Source organism: Crassostrea angulata, chromosome 10 (assembly GCF_025612915.1).
Source record: "Crassostrea angulata isolate pt1a10 chromosome 10, ASM2561291v2, whole genome shotgun sequence".
Classification (NCBI taxonomy): domain Eukaryota; kingdom Metazoa; phylum Mollusca; class Bivalvia; order Ostreida; family Ostreidae; genus Magallana; species Magallana angulata.
Genome location: NC_069120.1, coordinates 42,733,881 through 42,759,833, shown reverse-complemented (window position 1 = coordinate 42,759,833; position 25,953 = coordinate 42,733,881). Strand labels below are relative to the sequence as shown.

Sequence of the window (25,953 nt, the reverse complement as noted above, 5' to 3'; positions counted from 1 at the left end):
TTTATCTATAATTTATTATCAATATGATGCACAATGTGATTAATGTATTGATGATCAATATGACTGATTTTAGTTATCGTTCCTGAGACAAAACTTTGGTAATTTATTTTATATATCACATAGCTTATACAATAAAATCACGAAAAAGTCATTACCTGGTCATTCGTTGATCTTTTTCCTAACACCGTTGCTGCGACTTTCACTACAGTATGAATAGTATGGGCAGTTTTAATAACCTTTGCAGCTTTTCTTAAAAACTTTTTGATTCTTCTCCAGGCGTGAACATCTTCCGTTAGCAGTAAAATGGCCAATGAAAAAACCAAGAAGTACCGAAACTGCACATTCAAAAAAAAATTTATTATGAATTTTAGCTTAAAAAATGGACATACATTTTTTATATATACTACAACATATTACCATAGTGTTACACTCTTGATGATTCTTCACAAGAAGTAAGTCCAACACATGTTGATCTGCTCTTATATCACCACCAATAGAGTTTCAGGTTTTTTATTTCATTTTCAAAAAACAGTATGTCTATAATGTTGGTATGTTTATGCTAAAGTGGAGCACCGCCCAGTTTCAGTTTCATTTTAATTAAAAAGAACGCATTACGTTGTATGCTAAATGGATTATAAAGGTGTCGCGGGGGCTTTCAGTTACACTGACTAGGCCACTGAAATTCGCCGTAATTTTTTTGACATTGTTTTAAAATTACCATCAATCAAATAAGAGACACCAACCATATATGTAAGGTAATAATGTTACAAAACATTCCATAATCTTATTAGTATTCTGCATACTTTGTCGGGAATATATCAAATTTGATAGAAATAGAGAGACTGCATAAAGCCTCCAGCTGTTAACATGTATAGGCGATCAGGTTACAGTTATTATGCATGTGTGAAATCTCCTGGTAGATTTTTATTATAAAAACAATTTCCTTACACATCGATATTATATTCAGCAATTATTGAGATGTGTGAATTGGATACTTTGATTTCATCTTGTTTAAACATATCTTAAAGATGCCCCTTCAGTACGATTGTTTTATCATCAATGAAAACCAGTCGGTTAGAGTAGTAAATCCATAGTATATATATATATATATATATATATATATATATATATATATATATATATATATATATATATATATATATATATATATATGTGTGTGTGTGTGTGTGTGTGTGTGTGTGTGTGTGTGTGTGTGTGTGTGTGTGTGTGGTTTTTTTCTAACATATAAAATATATAGTAAAGATTAAGAGAGTATCAGATAAATATCAGACCAAGTATAAATCTAGGATCAAATATAATAAATAAACAGAGGATGAATTTTGCTTTTAATTATATGTCTGCTTGAAAAATAACTCCACTAATTTACATTTTGCAGTTCACAAATTGCAGTGCAGGCGAACTGTTCTGCTACCTCTATTTTGTTTTGATAAAGAAATTCAAGGTTTTTACAGGCCTGATGAATAAACCATAAATCAAAATAAAAGTTTAATTACCTGTTTAAAAAAAGTTTTGTATTTTATAACTTAAAAAATGACGCTTACACCCTTGAATATTATATCTTCCTAAAACAAAAAAGTATGTTGTAAATGCATAATGATCTTTGTGCAATACAATCTTAATTTTTGTTTGTATATATATATATATATATATATATATATATATATATATATATATATATATATATATATATATATATATATATATATATATATATATATATATATATATAAACAATTTCTAAGTCATTTTAGAAAATAAGCTCCAGAATAAAGGTCCCCATTACTTATTTCATGAACTTCTTATCCAAGTATTAAAGGCAATTGCACAGTTTCATTACATTAAAGAAAAGATGGATTATCTGGATTGACATTTAGGGTCAAAAGCAAATCAAAAACTCAATGTTCCTGCACAAAAAGCGTTTTATGCTAGCACTCGTTCATAAGCAGCACACTCATGGGTACGCAGAAAAATAGACACAGGGATGCTTCTAGAACAATCACGTTGATATAAGAATATATAAAAAAAACAAATCATTTTACGAAAATGTTTTACTTTTTTAGCTCACGTGAGCTGAAAGCTCAAGTGAGCTTTTCTGATCACATTTTGTATGTCGTCTGTCTGTCCGACTGTCTGTCTGTCTGTAAACTTTTTATATTTTCAACATCTTCTTAAGAACTACTGGGCCAATTTCAACCAAACTTGGCACAAATCACCCTTAGGTAAGGGGGAATTAAAGTTGTGAAAATTAAGGCCATGCACTTTTTCAAGAGGAGATAATTAGAAATTAATGAAAAATTTTGAGAAATTTTAAAAAATCTTCTTCTCAAGAACCATTAGGCCAGGAAAGCTGAACCTTGTGTGGAAGCATCCTCAGGTAGTGTAGGTTCAAAATCATGAACCCCAAGGGTAGGGTGGGGCTACAATGGGGGGGGGGGTCGACGTTTTATATAGGAATATGAAGAGTAAACCTTCTTCTCATAACCTCATGAGCCAGGAAAGCTGAAACTTGTGTTGAAGCATCCTCAGGTAGTGTAGATTCAAAGTTGTGAAAATCATGACCCCCAGGGGTAGGGTTGGCAACAATGGGGGCGGGGGTGTTAAAGTTTTACATCGGTATATGTAGAGTAAATCTTTAAAACTCTTCCTCTCAGAAACTAATCAGCAAGGAAAGCTGAAACTTGTGTAAGCATCCTCAGGTAGTGTAGATGCAATGTTGTGAAAATCATGACCCCGGGGGTAGGATTGGCCACATTGGGGGAGGATTGAAGTTTTACATTGGAATATATAGAGTATATTTATTAAAAATCATTTTTTTGAAACTAAACAGCCAGAAAAGCTAAAATTTGTTTGGAAGAATCCTCAGGTATTGTAAATTCAAAGTTGTGAAAATCATGACCCCCAAGGGTAGGGTGGGGCCACAATTGGGGGTCGATGTTTTATATAAGAATATATATAGTAAATCTTTTAAAATCTTCTTCTCATAACCTCATGAGCCAGGAAAGCTGAAACTTGTGTTGAAGCATCCTCAGGTAGTGTAGATTCAAAATTGTGAAAATCATTACCCCCGGGGGTAGGGTAAGCCACAATGGGGGGGGGGGGGGGTTAAGTTTTACAAAGGAATATATAGGGTTAATCTTTAAAAATCTTCTTCTCAAAAACTAATCAGCCAGGAAAGCTGAAACTTGTGTAGATGCATTTATTTATACAGGATCTACATGTATCATTGTACATTGCCCAGATAGTTTGTTTTATGACTCCATTAAGCTGACTGTATTATACCTATGTTCCTCAGGTGAGCGATGTGGCCCATGGGCCTCTTGTTGTTAAATGCATTGTCCCCCCAATTTTCACAATGAAACACACTTCATAATTGCTGATTACTTCATAATTGCTGATTAACTCACAAAATTTCAATTTTCTTCAAGTTACATAATGATTAATAACGCGTTTTGAATATTGCACACATCATTTTTTTTGACATTTTGCTATTGCGCCTATTGAATTTACAATAGAATGTAACGACGCAAGTGATGATAAAAATGCATTTTTTAAATTGTATTTTTTATAAAAGTTTGTTATGTTTGTTTCAATATTTTAATTTGTTAATATTTACAATGAAATAATTTTCATGCTTGCAGAAAAATGCGCAATTTCAGTTCTCAACACTAGATTATATTGTTTAAAAAGTGAAGTGCATCCTTCAAGTTAAAGAGGGTTTTAATGATGAAGTTGCGTCACAACAACGTTTTTCACTTTGCTTTTGCGTCGATAAAATATATATTAAGACATCCAGAAAATAACCTATCATGCTTTTTTCATTCGCACCATGTGTACATAAAGATCGCCCCAACACCATAACTACGCGCCTGTCTGTCCAATCCCGAAATGAAAGATATGTGGTTAAAATCAGCAGTGTTGCATTTTTACATGTTACAAGATTCCAGATACGTGTGTAGTTTATTTATCGATTTAGGACCCCGAAATGCATTTTAGCATTTTATATTAATGTATAATTTAAACATAATTTTACAATCTAAAATGTTTTTTGAATGAACAGTTATATAAATATATAAACAGATTACTTTGAATTCAGTGTCAATTATCACAGACAATACCAGTGCTATGTGTCCATATGGAAGTCAATAATCATGCAAATATCAATACAAATCAATACAAATATGTGATGGTACAACATTTTTAAAACTTGTATTTTTACAGTTGAATGGCCTTTTTAAATTGTAATATACTTTTTTAATATTAATATTTATTTTTTTCCAATTTGATTTGAACATATTTTATCATGCAAATATACATTTACATAAATGGATTAGGCAGCAGGCAATGCCTATGTAAGCCTTCTCCATACATTTTTTTCAATTGTTCATAATTCGCCTATTAATGTAGCTAAGACGAAATTAATTTCACAAATCTAAATTATTACATCACTCATACACTTTTTAATTTTACGTGCACTCCAATTTAAGAGCAAAGTATAAGCTTCATGACTGTACAAAAATTGTCACATTAAAATTATATCAATAACATACTCAAAAATAGGCCACAATAACTCCCCGACATTTTTAGGCCGCCATCAGCACCTTGGTAATTCTTAGGTATATCGTAAATGTGAATAATTTAATTCTTATCTGAACTGCATTAAAAAAATTGTTGTCAACGAGTAATCGTTTTTTTAGAAGTCGTCAGAATTGCAGAGCATATGAATACTAAATCAATACTCTAACATTCATGCCAAAAACTAATGCAATGCCAAGTTGTTGGTCTTTTTATTTGTTTAGCATATAAAAATAACTGCAAAATCACGATTTATAGACAATGAGTTTCAATTCTTTACCTACATTTATAACGAATAAAACATTTCAATCTGACTTTATAAAATGATAATTTTCGCCATAAATGATTCTAGCTGAACAAAAATCTGTTTAATTGTGTCTGATTTACTTAATCAACAAAATGCAAACCGAGATATGTGGCAGGTTATCAAGTTATGGTTGATATTTTTTACCGTTACTGTTTTCACTTAAAGAGGTTCATTCCTCTGTTTTTAGGTAGCCATTTTGGTTAACCTCTATTCTAAAAATCATGCATCATATATTGATTCTACTCATTAATTCAAATTTTATAATGTCAATTAAACTATCTTAAATAGAATAGTAAAGGAAAAATTACATATTTACAGAGTTTAGTAAGGAGCTATATTTTGTGGCGGACGGTTTTTAAGAAGAAAATAAACATTTTTTATAACTCATTTGTTTTAGAGTACCGTCACTTTCGCTACCTTTTTTCTGTGCAAACAAAATTTCCAGATACTTTGTGCATTAGGATATCTTCATTTTGTTACGAAAAACACAATTTTACAATTTACAATATTTCTATCGACATATATTGGCAAATTTAACTTGTATTTCATAAAAGTCAAGGAGAAATGATTACCAACTTTTGCCTAAAATCAGCTTAGTTCATGCAATATCGCAAATTTTACATAATAGACCCATACTTTTTGTTTTATTTTCTGAAATTTTAAGATTTTTCTAACAACTTTATCATAATTTGAGAAAAAGTTTGAGACTTTAAAATAATTTCATTACATGTTGAAATAGTAATGGATAAAAATAGCGTTTTATCAGTGCAAAAAGGTGAAAATATCAATTAGGTTAAGAAATTATAACATTTTTCTTTATGATAATTTTAATTTTATTTAGTTTAAATAGTATAAATCTGTATTTGATGCAATGGTTCATTCCGATAATAAAAAATAAAGGGACAAGCAATTCATTTGCAATCTGCACTTTCGGTGCAGTAAGGTCATATTAAAAACACCGTAGCGCCAAATGAAGCATATAGACCCCAAAATTTTGTTTTGAAATTTGGTTCAGCTATGTGTGTAGATGTTTAAAAAATACTTTAGAAAAAAAAGTTTAAGACTTTTGATCACAGGATCCAACGTCCTTAAGGACACATGAGATAGTCTTCAATTTTAAATAATTTTCCTAAATATATCATTCCTTATTTATTTACATTTAAACCTGTTATATGTAATTCCTAAAAAATCCAGGGTACATTACCAGGCTATTTTTGGAGCTAGAATATTCAGAATTCTCCTTAGAATATCATACAAAACAAATTTATATTTAAGAAATGAACTCAATGTCTACCCAAGTTATACTCGTATAACCTGGGTTGGGGCAATTTACGCTTTAAAATCCGCGAAGGGGATTATAAAAAAGCGTAAATTGCTCCAACCCAGGTTATACGAGTATAACTTGGGTAGATATTGAGTTCATTCCTTATAATTTAATTTTCTGGAATTTCATTCCTTATAATTTAATTTTCTGGAATTTCTGGAATTTGCTGTACAAATTGAGTCCGTTTTACTTTTAAAAATGATATAAATCTGTTCAAAATTCAAACGTAACGTCAAGTGAATTAGTACGTTGGTGTATTGTGACGTGTCTTGTGACGTGCAAACCAGGTTATACAAATTTAACTAAATTTTTTTATCCAATCAAATGCAGCGTTACAACCAGAATTAAATTATTTTCAATTAAACACTTTATATCTAAAAAAAAAAAGGTATCATATAACATGAAAATATAATTATGAAATTACTTAGTGGAAATCTTAACATTGTGGAGATAGGAAAAATAGAAATAATCGGAAAATAGGTCGCATCTGACCTTAAATGTGTCGTGCTTTCAGATAGTGTAATGTTTTGTTATCAATTATATAGCAAGATAACCAGCAACTCAGATGTTAGGGACCAAAGAGTTATCTTTATTTTCCTTATCATTTTTAATTCATTTTTTGTTTTATGCAACTTATTTTTATCGGAAAATATAAACGTAACCGTGTTTATTATGATCCGTCATAATTTGCAGTTTGGTTTCTTTGACTTCAAATTTGAGTTGACATTCAAGTCTACGGCAAAACATATTGTATGTTTATTTTTTAGTAAAAAGGATCTGCAGCTAGGATTCTCTCCAATATTAATTTTCTTGTTTTTTATTATCAAATTTAAAGAAACAGAATGTCAGAAGCATAACGTTTTATATATATATATATATATATATATATATATATATATATATATATATATATATATATATATATATATATATATATATATATATATATATATATATATATATATAAGTTACTGTTTTAATGATAAATTTATTATATCCTTGTCCATTTAAGTTTTAATTACAAAACCATCTTTTTTAAATCAACTGTATGACGTTTACTTATATAACAATGCTTTTTGAAACGAACTCTTATAAAACGCGTTAAAATACAGACGTTATTTAATGCATACTACTTCATCAGTTTCAGATAGTAGTGATAGTATTGATACGGAATCGGAATCAACTGTATGATATGGAACGCCATAGCTGCCTTAAGGTATAGTACGTCATAATACATGGTGAGATTCATAAAATAAAGGGTCGTTTCTGTGTGTTAAATGGTCACCAGCCTTTGTTATATGGTGAAAAGTGTATAACGTATGGTGGGTAACACATATTTATAAGTGCCTCAAATACATTAAACTGTTTAAAGCTAATTTTACATGGTTGCAAAAGCACTTTAAATGGTGGTTTTAATGACATAGCTGGTGCTTTATTTATATTATACGGTTACAATGATGAAGCAATGAGTCATAGCATAAAACCATTTGGTCACCATTACATTATATGGTGTTCTCGTATATCAGTTGGTCAGTACAGTATGTTAAATGGTTGCCACTCCCTGTTATTGAGTTAAAGTTATATAATATATGGTTGGTCACATGCTCCCATGGTGACCAGTCAAAATTAAGAGAGAGAGAGAGAGAGAGAGAGAGAGAGAGAGAGAGAGAGAGAGAGAGAGAGAGAGAGAGATTTTTTGTATCTGATCATTTACAGACATTTTTAAAATGGTTGTCTTGAAATTGTAATTTTATAATGAATTCTAGAAAATTTAATATTTTAATATTTCGTCTGTTCAAAGTGCTTTTCACATATAATATTTACATTTACAGAGTATGATTCCTTCTATTTCCTATTATCATTCATAGTTCTGTAGAAAGTGACAGAACTGAAATCTACACGCGCTCCCTTTATCGATTGGTCGAAACCTACAGCGACCTAAGAATAAGAACAGACTGCACGAAATTATCATGAGTCAGGCTCGATTTCCTACAAGAGACGATTTTGCTGTCCTTTTCAATTTGCCAACGTACTGATGTTTAATAAAAGTAATTTAGCTAATTTTACTTACTTTTTATTTTAATAGATTAATTTGTGAAAAGAAAGATGTAAAAATAAATAATGCAGTTATACATTTGTCTGCAGTGTCGCCACCTTCATATCCCGCATGAATTACCCAAGAATTCATTCTTTCGTTTAATTAACAGCAGTTGAAAAGTGATTAATATATTGCCACATTATAATTGTAAAGTTTACCATTAGTCGTTTTATCGGCACCATAAAATACCCAATATATATGCGCGAAGTTAAGTTCTTTTTGCCTGTTTAATAATGGAGCGATTTTAACTACATGTAATTAATTACTATCGGCCACTGATTTTTATGAATCGTGTGTAGTTAGTTTTGGTTTGAACATATTTTATTGTAGATATAATATACAAAGGTTTCGAACACAATTCACACAACTTACTAGGTTCTCACCCTACAATAATTTACAATTGTCAGAAAACATGATATATGTACATATATTTACATTTTCTATTGCATTCGCCTGTGATAACACTACGTATCAATTTTGTACTATATAACTCATGCCTTCAAATGACGCCAAATTGAGGCGCCAGTGGGGTTTGCTTATTTAATTACATTTAAAAACTTAATCGTATGATGGCTTAAAATTATATAAATATAAGTAATAAGGAATCATTCTCTGAATATTATGAGGTGATAATTTCGGTCGGGGCGTAATCAGATCTAATAAAACCCAAGGGACTTACTCCTTAAATAAAAATGGTAAAGATCAAACATATGAAAAAATATATATACTTACATAAATCTGCGAGAATTGGTTATAAAATTTGTCATAGCCGTAAAAATTCTTAATGTAGTCGGTATATGGATAGTTCAACATCTTAATTTAAGTGTTGAATTGCGTGAACTAAATAACAAATACACAATTAATTCAGTACATAGACTTCGTAAAATAACGTTTATACTAAATGCTAAACCAAATGCACTATTTGCAATGGGACAATAATAAATGGTTTCATGTATTGATCCATTACTGTCTCTTTTCACCGTGTAATAAAAATACTTCACCATTTAATTTTCCATTGTCACCAGTTCATGTATTTTCCCAACCAGATGAAATGTTCTGCAAACCAACCAATGTATTGGACGCATCTTTTAGAGCGTGTAACCAACCATATATTATATAACTTTCACTCAATAACAAGGAGTGGCAACCATACATACTGTACTGACCCACTGATATACGAGAACACCATATGAATGTAATGGTGACCAAATGGTTTTACGCTGTGACTCATTGCTTCATTTTTCTAACCGTATAATATAAATAAAGCTGTGTCATCATAACCACCATTTAACGTGCTTTTGCAACCATGTAAAATTAGCTTTAAACAGTTTAATGTATTTGAGGCACTTATAAATATGTGTTACCCACCATACGTTATATACTATTCACCATATAACAAAGGCTGGTGACCATTTAACACACAGAAACGACCCTTTATTTTATGAATCTCACCATGTATTATGACGTACCATACCTTAAGGCAGTTATGGCGTTCCATAGTATGACGTTTACTTATATAACAATGCTATTTTGAAACGAACTCTTATAAAACGCGTTTAAATACAGATGTTATTTAATGCATACTACGTCATCAGTTTCAGAGAGAGGTGATACGGAATCGGAAGACCCAGTGTGCTGATCCAGAAAATCGGATTTTACACCCTGTAAAATCGACAGTAATAAGAAGGGAAAATTGATGAGTATACAGAATCAAGCAAAAAGTATTCGTTAAAATGGCGTCACGTATCAACGAATGCAATAAAAACAAGTCGCAAAAATTATCACTCCGTGCAAGCTGTGACAAACCATGTACTTAAAAGTAACACAAACACATAAGAAAACCTAAGCAAACTCACTTAATACTTTGAGAGATGACCTTTTAACCGGATGACCTGCATAACTCGTCTGGGAATTGAGTTGTATAAACTTTGAACATATTACAGGGTTATATCAAACCAAATGTTCTGAATTTCATGGAATAAGTTTGCCGATGAATTTACGTTCTGTTTTTTTTTTATTGGAGTTTTATTTTACTTAAAAGCCATAAATTTTCTATCATCTTGAGATCGGGAGACTGGGCAGGCCAGGAAAATGACGTAATATTGTGTAGAGTTTTGTATTCGACCGAGCGCGATGGACCGGGGCATAATCATCCTGGAAGATATACCCTCCTCCGGGAAAATGCTGTGCGACAACAGGCCAAAGATTATCTTTTAAAATATCTGTGTATTTATTTGCATTAATGTTTTTGTCTACGCATGCAACTGTGCCAAGTCCGAACCAAGAAATACTCCCCATATCACGACTTGGAACTTTGGCGCGGTTTTTGTGAGACAAGACCTGGCCGCCAACCTTCCCCCGCCTAAATACGTACACTCTTTCATCGTGGCCAATCATTATCTTACTTTCATCAGAAAAAATGATTTTTTCTCCAATTATTTTCAACAGACCATGTCCGCTTTTCCCGACACCACGATAGCCGCTTTTTTCTATTCACTTCTTTTATCACCAACTTTTTTTTAGTAACTCTTCGTTTAAAACCATTTTCGTGTAAATGAAACTGTAAAGTTCCTTTGGCAACTGGATATATATTATTTTGGTTTTTTACAGTAATATCGGCCAAAGTGTCTCTTCTATTGACTTTCACTAACCTCTCTACTTTTCTGTATTCGCGGGGCTTTTTTTTTCGGTCTGCCACTTCTACGACGATTTTCTATTTTACCACGCAATAAATAACCTCTAATAAAACTACTCACAGTACTGTGGGATCTCTATATTAATCGACTGATTTCAGTTATTAAAGTTCAGCTCTCAAAAATATGTATTACTTCTCCCCCCATCGCTTGTTTTGGTTGTGTATCAGATGAAAAACACACGTCACATTGTTATCAAAATTACGCCACAACTGGCAGGTGGCCAGCTATCATAGCGATAGCAAAATATACGACATTGACTAATTTAACTCGGTAAAATTCGCTTTTAAAATGTGTGATGACTGCATCATCATCATCATCATCATCATCATCATCATCATCATCAAATATACATTATATAATCTATACTGACATAATGATGATAGTACGTCCTTTAATGTTGATTTTGATATCATGCATATGGTTTGTCTTAGACATTAATGAAAAATGACAATAACAAACTGTCAACCATCTCAAAAATCCAGAAAGCGAAATAGAGCAACACGGACCTCTCAAAAGATGGAGGTAGGATCAGGTGGCTAGGAGAAGTAAGCATCCCCTGTTGACCCCGCCGAGTGCTCCTTGTCACAATTGGGCATGTCATAATCGGGATAATTGTCATGATTGGGAAAATGTCATAATAGGGAAAATAACAATGACAATGACAATATCTTTATTCTCTGAACTGCATAAATAACAGTGTTGAGAAAAATCAATAGGACAATTATATATATGATACATACATTGCATGCATTGGAGAGTAACAATACAAAAGTGAAAAAAGGAAAAAGGAAAAAAGTATGATTAGCAATTAACCTAGAGAGCTGACTCTCTCAATTATAACTTTAATGAATTTACACAGATTAATCAACAATTTTTTATTAGTAGTATTAAAGAGTTGTTGAATTTTATAAACATTTTGTTTTGTGTAGAAGTATGAAGGTATGTATAAAACTCTCTTATCTTTAATTGTTATATCTGTACAATGAAATGAATTATGAAATTCATCTCCTATCTGAATACAGTTACATATGGTACATATACGGTTGTCACGAGGTATATCATACCATCTACCTCGTTCTATAGGCAATTTAGCACTTCTTGTTCTTAAAGTATAAAAAAAAATTATGATATTTGGAAAGCAGATATAATAAGTATTTTTTCAAGGATAATGTGGTTTTAAAAATTCTATAGTTAATACCTTTTGATGAATTATACATTTCACTATTCCATGACTGCTTGAATTGGTCTAGAAGTATATGAAAAACAATTTTCTTAAGCCACTGGATATTTACATTTTGTTGGTACAAAATAAAAGACCACAATCATTTAATATTTTAAAAATGAATTTACACCAGGGTCTGTCCATTTTATCCATTGCATATTGTAGTTTTGACGAAACTTATTATTTTGTGAAAAGACAAGTTTATTCCAAAATGCTATCATGCGGATTTAAACATTAATTATTAGTGGGTATCGTCCAAGTTCCACATAAACCATATAATTTGGTGTTGAAGACTTTAGGTTTAAGATATGTTTGCAAAATTTCAGATGTATCTTTTCAACCAGTGCTATATTACCAAATCCCCAAACTTTAAATCCATATAGTAAAATAGGTTTCACAATTTTGTCAAACATATCTAATTTACAATAAATTGACAAATTATGTTTTCTACATTTGGCTATTACACTATACATAGCTCTAGTAGCTTTTTCACAAAGTTCTTTCACATTGAGATTGAATGATCCATTTTTATAAAAATGTACTCCAAGGTATTTAAAAGTATCTACAATTTCTAAACTAATGTCTCCATACTTAAATGAATAATCTACACGTGATCTACCTTTGTTAAAAATGACAATTTTTGTTTTATCACTATTAACTTTGAGATGCCAGCGTTTACAATATCTTTGAAAAACATCAAGTTGATGTTGAAGACCATCAGGAGATTCTGATAATAATATTGTATCATCTGCATATAATAAAACAAAAAGGCTTAGATATAAATTACATTTGTTTTTCTAATTCATACGACAGTGATGTCAACCCCTAAAAACTCTTCTAAATCGTTAAGATAGAGTGCAAATAAAAAAGGTGACAAATTTTCACCTTGTCTAATACCCACTGTACATGGAAACATATCAGAGGTTAAACCCTTGGCAGTTACACAAGATTTAATTCCCTTATACATATTTGTAGTAACGTTAAAATACTTGCCATCAATATTGTTCAACAAAATTTGTTGCATAGACCAACACGCCAAACTGAATCAAAAGCCTTTTCAAAATTTATAAAAGCACAAAATAATTTTATTTCAAATGTTTTGGATAATTCTATCAAAGAATATAACGAAAAAATGAGATCAATAGTCGAATAATCTTTACGAAACCCAGCTTGATTTTCTAAAATAAGTTCTACTCTATTTGCATTCTCAGACAATCTTTCATGAAGGATAGAAGTAAATAATTTCCCAAGACAGCTTATAAGTGTGATTGGTCGTAGTTTGATGGATCAGTATTGTTACCTTTATTTTTATAAATTGGGATAATGTTTCCATGTATCCACTGTGAAGGTATAATTCCAGTTTCAAAAATCTTGTTATATAACTTCACATAAAGATTCAGCATAATGTCACATGTATTTTTAATATATAAATTAAAAATCCTGTCAATTCCACATGACTTATTATTTTTCAGTGCTTTAATACATCTACTAATTTCATTACTTGTAATTGGCTGATTAATAAAATTATTAAATTCCCCATCGGATAACAATTTCAGTTCATCTTCAAATAATACATGTTCACATGGTTCATCATTTTCAGTATTAAAGCATTTGTTATAAAAATCAAAAAGATCTTTCAAGTCAGCATTACATTTTGACTTATTACCACAATTGGCATTGAGAATTTTCCAATATTCCTTTACGAAACGTTGATGATTTGGGTTGTTTGTGATTAGCAAAATACAAACGTTGAGCAAACACGGACCTCCATTACAAGAGAGGTGGGATCAGGTGCCTAAGGGGAGTAATCGTCCCCTTCCGACCGGTCGCGCCCACCGGTGCGCATTGTCAAGATCATGAAATACAAAAGAAGCCGTAGTCAGTCCGATGTATAAATAATGGTCTAACAAGTATGAAAAACGTGAGTCAGCATGAGTCCTAATGAAACATTTTACTTGCTGACAAGGTCATTGTATCGACCATAGAACTTATGTAAAGATGATTTTAATCGAGGTTCTTGATATTCTTGTTCCAATAACTTGTTTGTAAATAGCATGCTTCATTTAATAAATTGTTCGTATGTAGAGCATGCTCTTGCATAGCGGATAATTATACAAAATTAGAAGTGCATGTGATAAGAATAATCACACATCCTCTCATTAGTGCCCAGCTAATTAACACGTCTAATCAAAACTGTCAACCTGATTTGATTGACACGCAGCGTAAATGTGAAAGACCTTAACATAAACTTGTTTTTGTGGAAATTGATACATGTTTTACATGTTGTCAAAGTGGAAATGCATACCATATATGGTATGGTAAACATAAATGAAACATATTGACTGAATTTATTTGCATATTTTTAATGGGAGGTGACTTACATAGTATTTCTTTTAAAACATACTTTCCAAATGATTTTTCCTTTATTGTTTATTGTAGTTTCGACTGAAATCATTTAATCTCGATTTTGTTCTTCAGCTATTTCAAAGATGGGTATTGTTGATATCTTAATTTTGAAATATACCTTTGATTTGTTTTTTTTTTTAATCCAGATGCTGTCGTAAACTTTAAATAGTACAAGCGGTAATTTCAGATTTACCTATGCACTATGTACATTATAACTATAAATCAAATAATAAGTTTATCAACAACGAATAAACTATAATTCTTTATTTTCCATTTAATCAATATTCAACAACTGATGAACCTGGTATCATATTTGATAAAAGCCCATCGAAAAAGACCTTATATAGATATGTATATAACAATAACAGAATATCAATATATAACAAAATGTCAAACTCAATCTCTCATTTCATCTGAGTTAAGTAAATACTCTCTCGCAATCATGGATTTGTAACTTTTAACAAATTAAACAAAGAGCAAGTAATTATTGTCTCTAGAGCTAATTACAAATTTTCATTATGACTGGAGAGTTGTAGAACTCTTCAATGGTGACTGTATTATCTAAAATAGAAATACAAATAAATAAAATAATTGATATACAACCATAAAAGGTTTTTGTTCTTTGCACAATGCATTCAAACTTTAAATACGGTCATATAGAATTTAATACCTTTGTTTATATCCAGATTCTCGAATATGCCATCTAGTTCCATCAGGCCAGTGACTTGTATTAGTCTATCAATTTCTGTCTCGGTGACTTGCATATTTTTATCAAGGTCAAAAGCGGTGAACTCGCAGAAATTCATTTGTGACATCTCCTGTTGAATAATATGTATGATTAAAGTACAAAACTATAAGCCTGGAATTAGCTGTCTTTTATATGTGAATTTTGTACTCTCGGGTAAAAAGCCTCACTTGAACCTTAAGTTGTAAAACACAAGTAATTACCTTTAGTGTCGATCGTTTTCCAAGTAGCTGGAACACACCGATGAGATTTGTTACTCCTTTGACGACTTCTCCAACAGTTTCAAGTGTTTTCTGAGGGTCAAACTTTTGTTTTTTCTGTGTATAAAGTCAAAAAAGGTTAAATCATATTTCTCTGTAATATAACCTTTTCTAATTTAGAGGTACATGTATTATTCTGACTATATCCAATTTCTTCTATCGTGATTTTCATTCGTGTTTTCCATTAATAAATGTGTGAATTCTGAATGTTATCAATGTCCGCATGTATATTCACAAAGTTACAAGCAATTAAAATCCCTATTTAAACTCTAGATAAGGCATTTATCAAAGAAATCAAGGTTTGTTCTTAGTATATTTATGAATAAATTTCAAAATGTTACATACGTTTTCAGAGCTAGCGCTGTCCCCATCTCTGGAATTAGTATCCCCATTTGACGATCCCTTCGAAGACGGTCCTCTCGAAGAATTCAGTGTTGATTTAAATCTGGATACAAATCTGTTTATATTTCCAAATCCGCGTCTGAAAACTGTGCCAACATTCCTAAAGAACTTCCGTGCTCGTCGCCATCCTTCCACTTCCTGGGATAATAAGCACACGGCTACGAGGATAACTAGGAAACTACCACACTGCAAAAAAAAAACATAAGTCACTTGCGTCTTGAGTTGAGTATAAACTACGGCGGAAACATGACTATCAAAACTAAATGTAAAAATTACAGAACTTTTTCTACTTTCTTTTTCTTTTTTTTTCAATTCTTATCTGCACTTAGTCTTCAATGCTACGGATAATTTATGTTACAATAAGATCCCTATTATTTCTTATGAGGTTTCTGGGAATATTGATGTACAACATAGTTTTAAACAGATCATAAACAAAAGTGATTACACAAAAAACCTGATGACTTATCAACTTTCAAACACTCATGAAAAGTCCAGTTATGAGTTTAGAAAGTAGAAACCTAAACTAAACAAAATTAACAACTCTTTTAATCTTTCTACACGTATTTGTATTACAGTTTTATAGATGCTAGAATATTTTCTTTAACAAAACATGAAAATCCCAAACCCAATGAAAGTTATCTAAAACAAAACAAGAAAACCAAAACCAATGATAGTTATGGCGTCTTACCAGTTTCATGGTTCTTGTTAAGATAAAGTTTTCTTCTGTATATCGGCTTTATATATAACACAATTTGTTGTCTATCACAAAAAAATTAAATACCACATTTAAATACATCTAAAATGTTAATCAGATAGCCTAACATGACCTTGGATAAGAAAGAGTAATTTATGTCCCCTCCTTTTTTATTGTTGCTAAAGGTTTTGAATATCTTTACAACATTATAAATTTTGTACCTTTACCATTTCTGCAAGAGGATTGTCTTGGTTTAAGATCTTGTTAACATTTAGCATGGTAAAACAATATGTAAACTGGGACAGATTAATCTGCATAAATGAAGTTAAAATTCGAGTTGCAATGTTAAATAATTTACATAATTTGCTATTAAAGCTTTTAAACTATTGACATTTAGAGTCTTTGGAATGAACACGAATTTGAATCTTACTAATGAACCTTCTCGAACTTTGGATGTCTTCAAAGAAGAGATTTCACGGACAACATTAAAATTTAAAGACAATAAAATTTATGAGAGTATACTTAGAATGTGACAACTATCCGCTACCTCATCAAATTTGTATCTAATAGTATTTATGAAAGAAATTGCATGAGATCGAAAATGATTTCAATATTGAATCCAATTAATTCCATTGCAAATGTATAACTCCGATTTATAAAGGCGTAACATTTGACCACAGTTTAGTTGTTTCCTTACAAGATATGGTATATGCTTAACATTCACGTGCAAAGTGCAGTGACATTTGAATTGTATTATTCAGCAGCCCCACGAATTCATTATCCTTTTGAAATAAAACATTCAAAGAAACCTTCTCTTCATCACTTTAAAGTTCAATGTCACTTACATTTACTTAATGATTTTGCCCGCGGTTTACCATTTGCACAGAAATGCAATCTAATTAGTAGTAGATGATTTTTTAATACAAAGCCGTCATCCAATAAACTTTTACGACTTTTCCCCAATTTTGTTTCAGAAAAGAAGAGAGAAATTGGAATAGAAAGCGTTTTAAATGAGGTAACAGAAGTATATTTAAATAAATAACGATAATAATACTTTTATTTTTAATATTGTATACGGTTTAAAAACCGGACTTTACATTATAAAGACAAGATAATATCAAAAGAAGATAGTGATCTGTATATTTCCTAATTGGTGAGGAATTTTAAAGCGAAAAAAATGAGTTGAAGAAAAAAATCTAAATTTTCTCTCGTCTATTCGGTCGTATTTATAAAACTAAAAAAACTTATGATTTTTGGATTTTGGGATATAAATGTTTAAATCTAATTATTGTGTGCTTAAAACTGATAGAATACATAGAAAACGTGAGTGTTGATGTCAGAAAAATCATATAAGACTTTTTACCTTTTAATCTTTTTATTTTTAAAAATATAATTAAAGTATTTCTCTTAATAACATGCTAACTAAACATTAAAGAATTGAACTGACGTTTAAACTTTGACTCATTTTTTGTAATTTACTTTTTTCATTTATGTAAAATATTTAAAACGTGAAATAAAAAAACTTATTATTAAAAAATGATAACAATATATGATTAAAAATCCAAATGTCCAATAAAACAATTTCTGATAAGAATTTTATTTGCATTTTAATCACTCCAAGTTTAAATATTATGTTTTGATTATTCTTGGCAAAAAAACTTTGTAAAGTGAGGTTAATTATTAATGATTTTACTAAAATTTCAATTATGCTAAAACTCGCTTGATATTTAATCAGAATTTTGTGATATACTATGATAAATTCACTTTAAAAAATCTTTAATGTTTTTCTAGCAATTCTATTCTTTTAAGCTAATTATCTATATTGCCGCCTTGCTGCCAAAACATACATATTTCTTATCTTCTGTATAATACGAATTTTCCGAACGTTTCAATGTAATATTGTTATGATTTAAAAAAAAGGAATGTAAAAGGTCACTTAAGAAAAACGTTACAAAGAACATTCTACGGATTCTTGTAATGCAAAGAATTTATTTCATTCGTTAAAAAGGACTGTCAAATATTTTACAAGAACATCAATCTCTATTCTTAAAAGAGAAAAAGAGAAATGTTGTTGTTAATTGAATAAACTCTGAATCTAAAACACACAGTGTATAACATCTATATTGAATCTGTATTGAATATTAGTATAAATAGAAGCTATTCAAGTTTAAAAATTGCAAGGTTTTTACAAAAAATTACAATCTATTAAAGACTTCTCTTAATAGTAAAGTCTATTGGAGAGAATCGGGAAAATAGAAGAGAAAGCAAACTGTTCTGAGCAATTACTTCAGTGCTCCATGCCCCTCCCCCCCCCCCCAAAAAAAGAACCCACCATATTAGCAAGGCGACACGTTTCTTGTCTTATTAGAGTAATAGGACACATTGTTGATTTTCCGGCTTAATATATAAATTTGACATTCATTTATATTGCATTTGTTAATTGGATCTTATATTTTTATCTATTCATGTATAATGTGGCGATAATATGTAATGTTGACAACATTTATTAGCATTGCTAAACAATATGTAAATAAAGAAACACAAGATTATGATCAAATAGGTTGAATTCATCATCATTTTGCCTATATCAAAACTGCTGAAGTGACTATCATAAAAAACAATCATGATAAACTGTGACCATGTATCGCTTATTTTAAATGATAATGCGGATGGTTTATAAAGGAAACGTTTGAAACTACGGATCGCAATCTATATCAGAATTGCCAATTGATTTATCGCAATTTTTTTTCGACCGAATACCTTGTATCAACTTGTGACAAAATATTATTTTTAATCAACTGACAAAAACCATCCGATACGATTATACTTTTTGATGTGCAATTCAGAATATAATCGTAACTATCTATAAGAAAAATTTAAACGCATGCAAACAATTCTCAATTATTTCTTTGGCGACATGTCGCAATTTCATAGTTTAAATCTTCGGATATAGGTGATAAAAGTTTGCCATAGTAAGGAGAAGCTCTTTTGTTTATCTTTTAGGGTTGCTGTTACTTGTATGTACCCAATATAGACAAATGCATTGCCTTATAAAACATAAGTGTGAAGACATTAGTGTCATGCTAGTTGAAAATCAAATTTAGAAATTAGCAAAGTAAACACCGGTTAGCTAATAAGAATTGTTAAAGAAATAATCAGTGATTATCTAGCGCCGGGGCTCTTTATAGTTTCTTATTAAACTTGATGTCTTAAAGGTATTAACTCTTTAACGTTATAAAATCTTGTTTGCAATAAAATCGCGATATGGTATACTTCTTCTTTGTATTCTATAAAACTAACCGATCGCTAATTTGAAACCAGTTACCATCGTTTCCCCCGAGTTACCGGTGAACCGATTTGTAATTCTCATTCCTACTTCGAACAAAATAAAAAGATTTGTAGAAGCAACTGTAGCAACTACTCTTTGTCGTCACTGTTTTGACAAATTTGCAAATAATTATCACTGGAGTACAATAAAATTAGTAAATAGAAAAGAATTATATTTTGTCCCTCTTCATACCAGGTGAAGATTGCGAATCATAAGGAAAATCTGACATCTATATTCCATTTTCAATGACTGTTATTAAATTACCTTCATGTCATTTGCAATGCAAATTAACCTCATACTTGTTCTTCAACTGACAAAAAGAGAGAAAGAGAGTAGGCGTTTCAAAGAACTCTTGGGAGTTTTTTAATACAAGTGGTTGTATTGCTGTAACCCCTAAATATTTATTAATATCAAATGATGAAGCAAAATATAACGGTAATGATAAATCATTCTGATGTTAGAACTATGTACCTTAATATTGATATGTTAACGTTATTGAACGTACATTATGTTACTAAAATATTAGTGTAAAACTCCGTTTTCCATTACGTGAACAAATGGAATTATAATATTTCTTTTTTATTTCAAGGATTGGTTGTGATAAAAAAGTTAGACTGGGCTTTCTTATTTGCTCAGATTTGCTTTGATATAAACCACCTGGTTCAAAGGCAATACCGCATTCTTAGAATATTATCTTTAAAACCAAAAACAACTCCTGTTTTATGTATATAATGAGAGTCATTTACACCTGACCTTTTCATTCGTCTGTTAAGTATCAACAAGAACATGCGGCCTTATGTGATTCCGCTGAATTATATAAACTATCACATCAATTCATAAAAGAACATTCTATTTCTGTACACATAATCAATGTCAAGTTATATCTAATATACTTATTGTGTAGTTTTTCTTTGAATGTCAATACCAAAAACACATGAGATGTTTCTAAAGAAAATGATCAATTCTTTATTACAAGATCTATATGAGAAAAATGGTCGAGACAAATTGCGTCGCCGAAAGAGAATGGTAATGGTGCTCTCATGTTATCTTTCAAAGTTATTGATAAGATAAATACAGAAATAAAAACGTATTAATTTTAAAATTCTAAATATCGTTAAAATACAACTTTTATCTTGTTATAAAAGATATAAAACAAAAAACAATGTTGATAGTATTTCAATTCTACCTTTAAGAAACATACATGTAAAGCAGACGTCGTCATAATCGTTGAATTTGTTTTGATTTTCAATGTATTAGATATGATTAATGTGGATATAATATATCATTTACTTATTATCATTAAGATAATAATACAAATATGAATGAAAATATAATCATATAAATAGTAAAAATACAAAAACGATTAATATGAACTGTTACATTAATTTTATGTATTAATGAGCGATGACCATATCATCAAATATAGTTGTAGGTACGGAAAACGACGAAGTTCATAATATAGAACGAGTTTATTAAGTCTTTGACAAAGTAATTAAACGTTGAATATTAAAAAACATAAGGAAGATTTATATCACGTGAAGAGTGAAACCTTTAGTGTTTGACTGACAAAAACAATAAATATCAAAAAGTCCCAAAGTGCAAGTTGGCCAAGTCAAGCTCTATTTCAAATTTGTATAATTACGGTCAATGATTCCTTTAATCATGATATTCAAATTTATATTTCACAACAAGTTTTTAAAACCATATTCCTTTCCAGTTTTATAATTAATTAGTAAAAAAAATAATTATGTTCCGCATTATACAATATCTAAAGGGCAGTAGCATGCTTTAGAATGACATGGTTCACTGATTTCTGTCAAACAAAATAATTGCGATTTTTCTTTTTCATTTCGGAAAAATCGGAATTTCATAAAGTAGCAAATATATTCATTTTTTAACCCTAAGTAATTTTTTAAATTATGATATCGGGTTTTTAAGGAAAAACCAATGAGAAATGAAAACATTTTTGGTTTTTTTTTTGGTATTTGTGTTGTCTGAATAGTTTCTAATCAGTAAGAGCATACTTAAAGTCCTTACATTCCCTCAAGCATTTTTGGCAAATAAGCTGAAAATAATATGAAGTTTGAATCATTATCTGTAAGTTAGGACGAATAGATGAGCATTGCTTTGGATATCATATAATTCTTACTATTATGGAAGTCGATGATACTCTTTTATGGTATCGTTGAAGCTTGAAAAGTTAATGAAGTTATATATCAAAAAAGGTAGGCAAGAACATATCCTATAGACGTTTCTGATCTTTTTTTATTTAGAAAAGTTTTCAGACCCTCTTAACAACATAGGAAAAAATTATTTGACCTCTGAGAAACAGACCCATTTAATTAAATATTCGTATGTGTCTATCTAGTTGATTTGAAGTTTAGAGAAGCGCCAAACTTTCATTTGCTACCTAAAGTGGAATACATTGAAGCAAATAAAGTTCAATTTAAAAAAAGGATGCAGTATTTGATATATTTTGTAATCAAATATAAATTCTATTGACTGCATTACGAGAATTCGCAATTACCATGAAGGGGTGTATAGAGCCTTTCACAGTAGCTGCGGTACTGCTCTTATGCAGGGCAAATTGATAAACTTTAGTCACTTTTAAATCAGTATGACATAAATAAAACATTTGACTTTACGTAATATTCAAAATACTATGTCAATTTGCCCTGCAAAAGACAGTACCGCCGCTATCATTAAGGGGTCTACAGAATTTATATTTGAATACAAAGTATATCGAATACTGTTGACTGAATTTAATTTTATTTCAAATCAAATAGCGGAACACAGTAATACTGAAAAAAACGTACTGTGGTAGTACTTTTGCCCTAAACAACTATTCATATAAGGACATATCTATTAAGAAGAATCTGTTTCATTACAGGCAATTTAGGATTTCAAAAATTATTTTGAAGCAGATAAAATAGAACTATACGAATACGATTGTATATCAAATAGTAAATTGTGTGTATATAAAAATGATTTTTTGAAGGGAGAATGTAGATCAAGAGTGAGGAAAAATTGAGAACAGTTTCATCATTTCTATCAATTGTAAATGAGGTTCATGTAGATTGCAGAAAGATTTCCCAGGAGGTCCAATGGAAACTTTTGTTTGCCGGGAGGTTCCGAGGCCTTTCTCGGTATCTTCAGTTTGTGATCCTCCTCCTCCTCTAGCTCCGCTCCTGGGATGAGTTTTATTGTGCACTATAAAATTTGTTAAGAATTCAATTTATAGCCGGACTTTATAGGTTACGGTAGTTGTCTGAATCTGAGAAATTAGTATGTTTTTTTTTCATTTGGCCGAATTAATTTATTAATTAACATTTTTTTAAAATTTCAATTAACCTTTGCTTGTTTGTCACGTCTTGTGACTCGCAGGGCATTTGATTAATTTGACTGAGAGCAGATTATTTGTGGTTAGAATATACACAAGATTCCTCGAAAATAAGTAAAATAAGTTTGGAAAGGGCATATTCCTTTGGATGTTACTTTGAATACCACACCAAATCTACAAACTAATTATGTTAACATTCTGTAATTGATAAAGTTCGTTAGTTGCACTTCACACTTCCAGAATAACACAATAAAAGTACAATGTTATTGAACTGATTTGAATATTGTTAAGAATTCAAGAGCATGTAGAAGTAAAAATAACAACAATACTTGTGTTTTAATTAGTTATGAGAGAGAGAGAGAGAGAGAGAGAGAGAGAGAGAGAGAGAGAGAGAGTGTGTGTGTGTTGTATGTGTGTGTGGTTTAGTGTGTGTGTGGTTTAGTATGTGTGTGTTCTGTGTTAATGTGTTCTAGTACTGATTTTTTTTAAACAAAAAGCATTGTCTTTTATTTTACTTGTTTTTAAAGTTTTTAATCCATGAAACTAAAAGACAGTATTTTTAAAATAATATTTCTTAGGAACTGTGTTTTAAACCAAGGATGATAAAGGTTTTTTTATTAAACAAAAAAAATGGGCAAATAGTTAATGAATTAAACGTTTGCAACGTTATAGCAAACCATCTATCTATTGACCTGATCAGAAAATGTCTAGTTCATTATTTCAACATTAAGCAATTTAATTTTCAAGGTGGAGTTTATAGTCCCATTGCAAATATGTAGGTGCATTTCAATCGATAGTATTATAAAACCAGGTATAAAACCCAATTGAATTTACTCTCCCATCACACTTCTCATGACCATCCATACAAGTAAACTTTTTTTCCACAAGAGGAAACGCTTCAGAACCAGAAGTTGATTGAAATTGAACTTTGTTAAAAACTAATTTTATTTATCAACTAGTTATTATTCAATGAACAAAAGACGTTGGAATACCTTGACTAAGAAGTGTTTTGTTTGAGTCAAGTTTTATGTAAAACTCATGAAAGGAAAATAGTTTCTTTTTCGTTAGATGTGTATCTATCTATTTTTCTTAATTTAATTTTGAATAACAATGGCAAACAATAAGACGTCAAATTATCCAAGTTTAGAAAATTTCACAACGGACTATGGAGCATTTCATCAACAGCAGGCCAACAATTTCGCGACTGTGCTGCAACTAGTTTTAGGATACTCAATTATTCTGTTGAATATTACCTCGACATTGGTGCTTGTTCGGAGTTCCAATATGATGTTCAGTGTGCGATTGCCTGCAATCAACATGGCCATTTCAGACATCTTGATAGGAATTAACCTGTGTGTCCCAGACATAGTAAGGATATATGGACCACTTTGCCTAATAAAACGATTTTCGTTGAAATCGCTTTACCTGGTAACAACATTACTGATCACACTGATGAACACGGATCGTTTTCTGTCGCTCAGATTCCCTTTCAGTTACTCTAAAGTGGCAAGTCGAAGAAACATCCTTACCGCTTGTGTATTTTGCTGGCTCTTTGGATTTGTATCCTCCGTCGACGAATACGATTGCCAATGGAAAGATCTGAATGACCGGAAATCTTTCCAGTGGACCTCTGTATTGTTTCTTATGATTATTATGATCAATATTTTAGAATATTGCTATGTTGTTCATTTTGCTATCAACACCACTGTCGGCAAAATTAACTCAAAATGTATTAGAAAAGTGTCAATGTATACAGGCTTTTTCATTTTAAGCACCATCCCATATATGATTACACAGCTCATCCACACTGTCGCAGCAAACCCCCCACCATTAGTTCTAGATTTAAAAAAGCTTTTTGGAAGACTAACTTTTTTGACATCCATTTCTAATCCGATAATGTACACTATTTTATTTACGGAATGCCGCTTACAGTTGGTCATTCTTCTTTGCTTTTGGAATAAGAAATTACTGAACGTATACAAAAGAAAATCAAAAGAACGTATGTGCACGTATTTTATTCAAAGCATATCAAAATCTATTGAATTTAACTCTTAAACATTATCATTAAGTGTCCATTGTGCTTTTTTATACAGTTGCAAAAAATTAATATAGTCACTGTTAAGAAAATATAATTTAAAAAATGTAAGCTTAACATCATACAATATCTTAATTTAAAAATTTTTCTCACGTCTGAAACAAATTGTACAAAGGAGTTTGATAAATACAGGTACTATCCTTTTATCTATAGTTCGTGCGTACAATTTTGCAAACAAAATATTTAATTAGTTAATTTTCCATAAACTTATTCGTAAGAAAAAATATAACTGTTGATATCTAAATGTAAAGAGAATATCATAAAATCTCTCGAGAAATATGAAAACTCATAGATATGTGTAAAGTGTAAATTTCTGGAAAATATTTAATATGGTTTACAGGTTTCCACAAAGCTCACCCTTTTTATATATGAAAAGATATATGCGTAAGATACATGCGTCTTTCCTCTTCTGGAAACTTGACGTTCTGGAAAAAAGGGGCCAA

The 25,953-nt window shown here is 30.5% G+C and overlaps 2 protein-coding genes across 3 annotated transcripts in view; both read right to left on the bottom strand.

The window, feature by feature from the left end:
* Positions 1-571, bottom strand: part of LOC128165359 (uncharacterized) — an 84,812-nt gene extending 84,241 nt beyond the window's left edge. For both annotated transcript variants that reach the window (XR_008241051.1, XM_052829777.1), the window contains exons 1-2: positions 418-571; positions 156-335 (exon numbers count right to left, since the gene is read on the bottom strand). Coding sequence is in view for 1 of the 2 variants with exons in the window: in XM_052829777.1 (XP_052685737.1) it covers positions 156-335; positions 418-420 (183 nt within the window). In the remaining variant the exon portion in view is untranslated. The remainder of the gene's footprint in view (positions 1-155; positions 336-417) is intronic.
* Positions 572-15,137: 14,566 nt separating this feature from the next.
* Positions 15,138-24,749, bottom strand: LOC128165979 (uncharacterized). The gene is made up of 6 exons (XM_052830905.1): positions 24,669-24,749; positions 23,188-23,285; positions 15,997-16,312; positions 15,595-15,708; positions 15,317-15,464; positions 15,138-15,207 (listed from the first exon to the last, which is right to left on the bottom strand). The coding sequence occupies exons 1-6, from the start codon at positions 24,747-24,749 to the stop codon at positions 15,146-15,148; spliced, it is 819 nt and encodes a 272-aa protein (XP_052686865.1). The 3' UTR covers positions 15,138-15,145.
* Between the last annotated feature and the right edge of the window lie 1,204 nt (positions 24,750-25,953).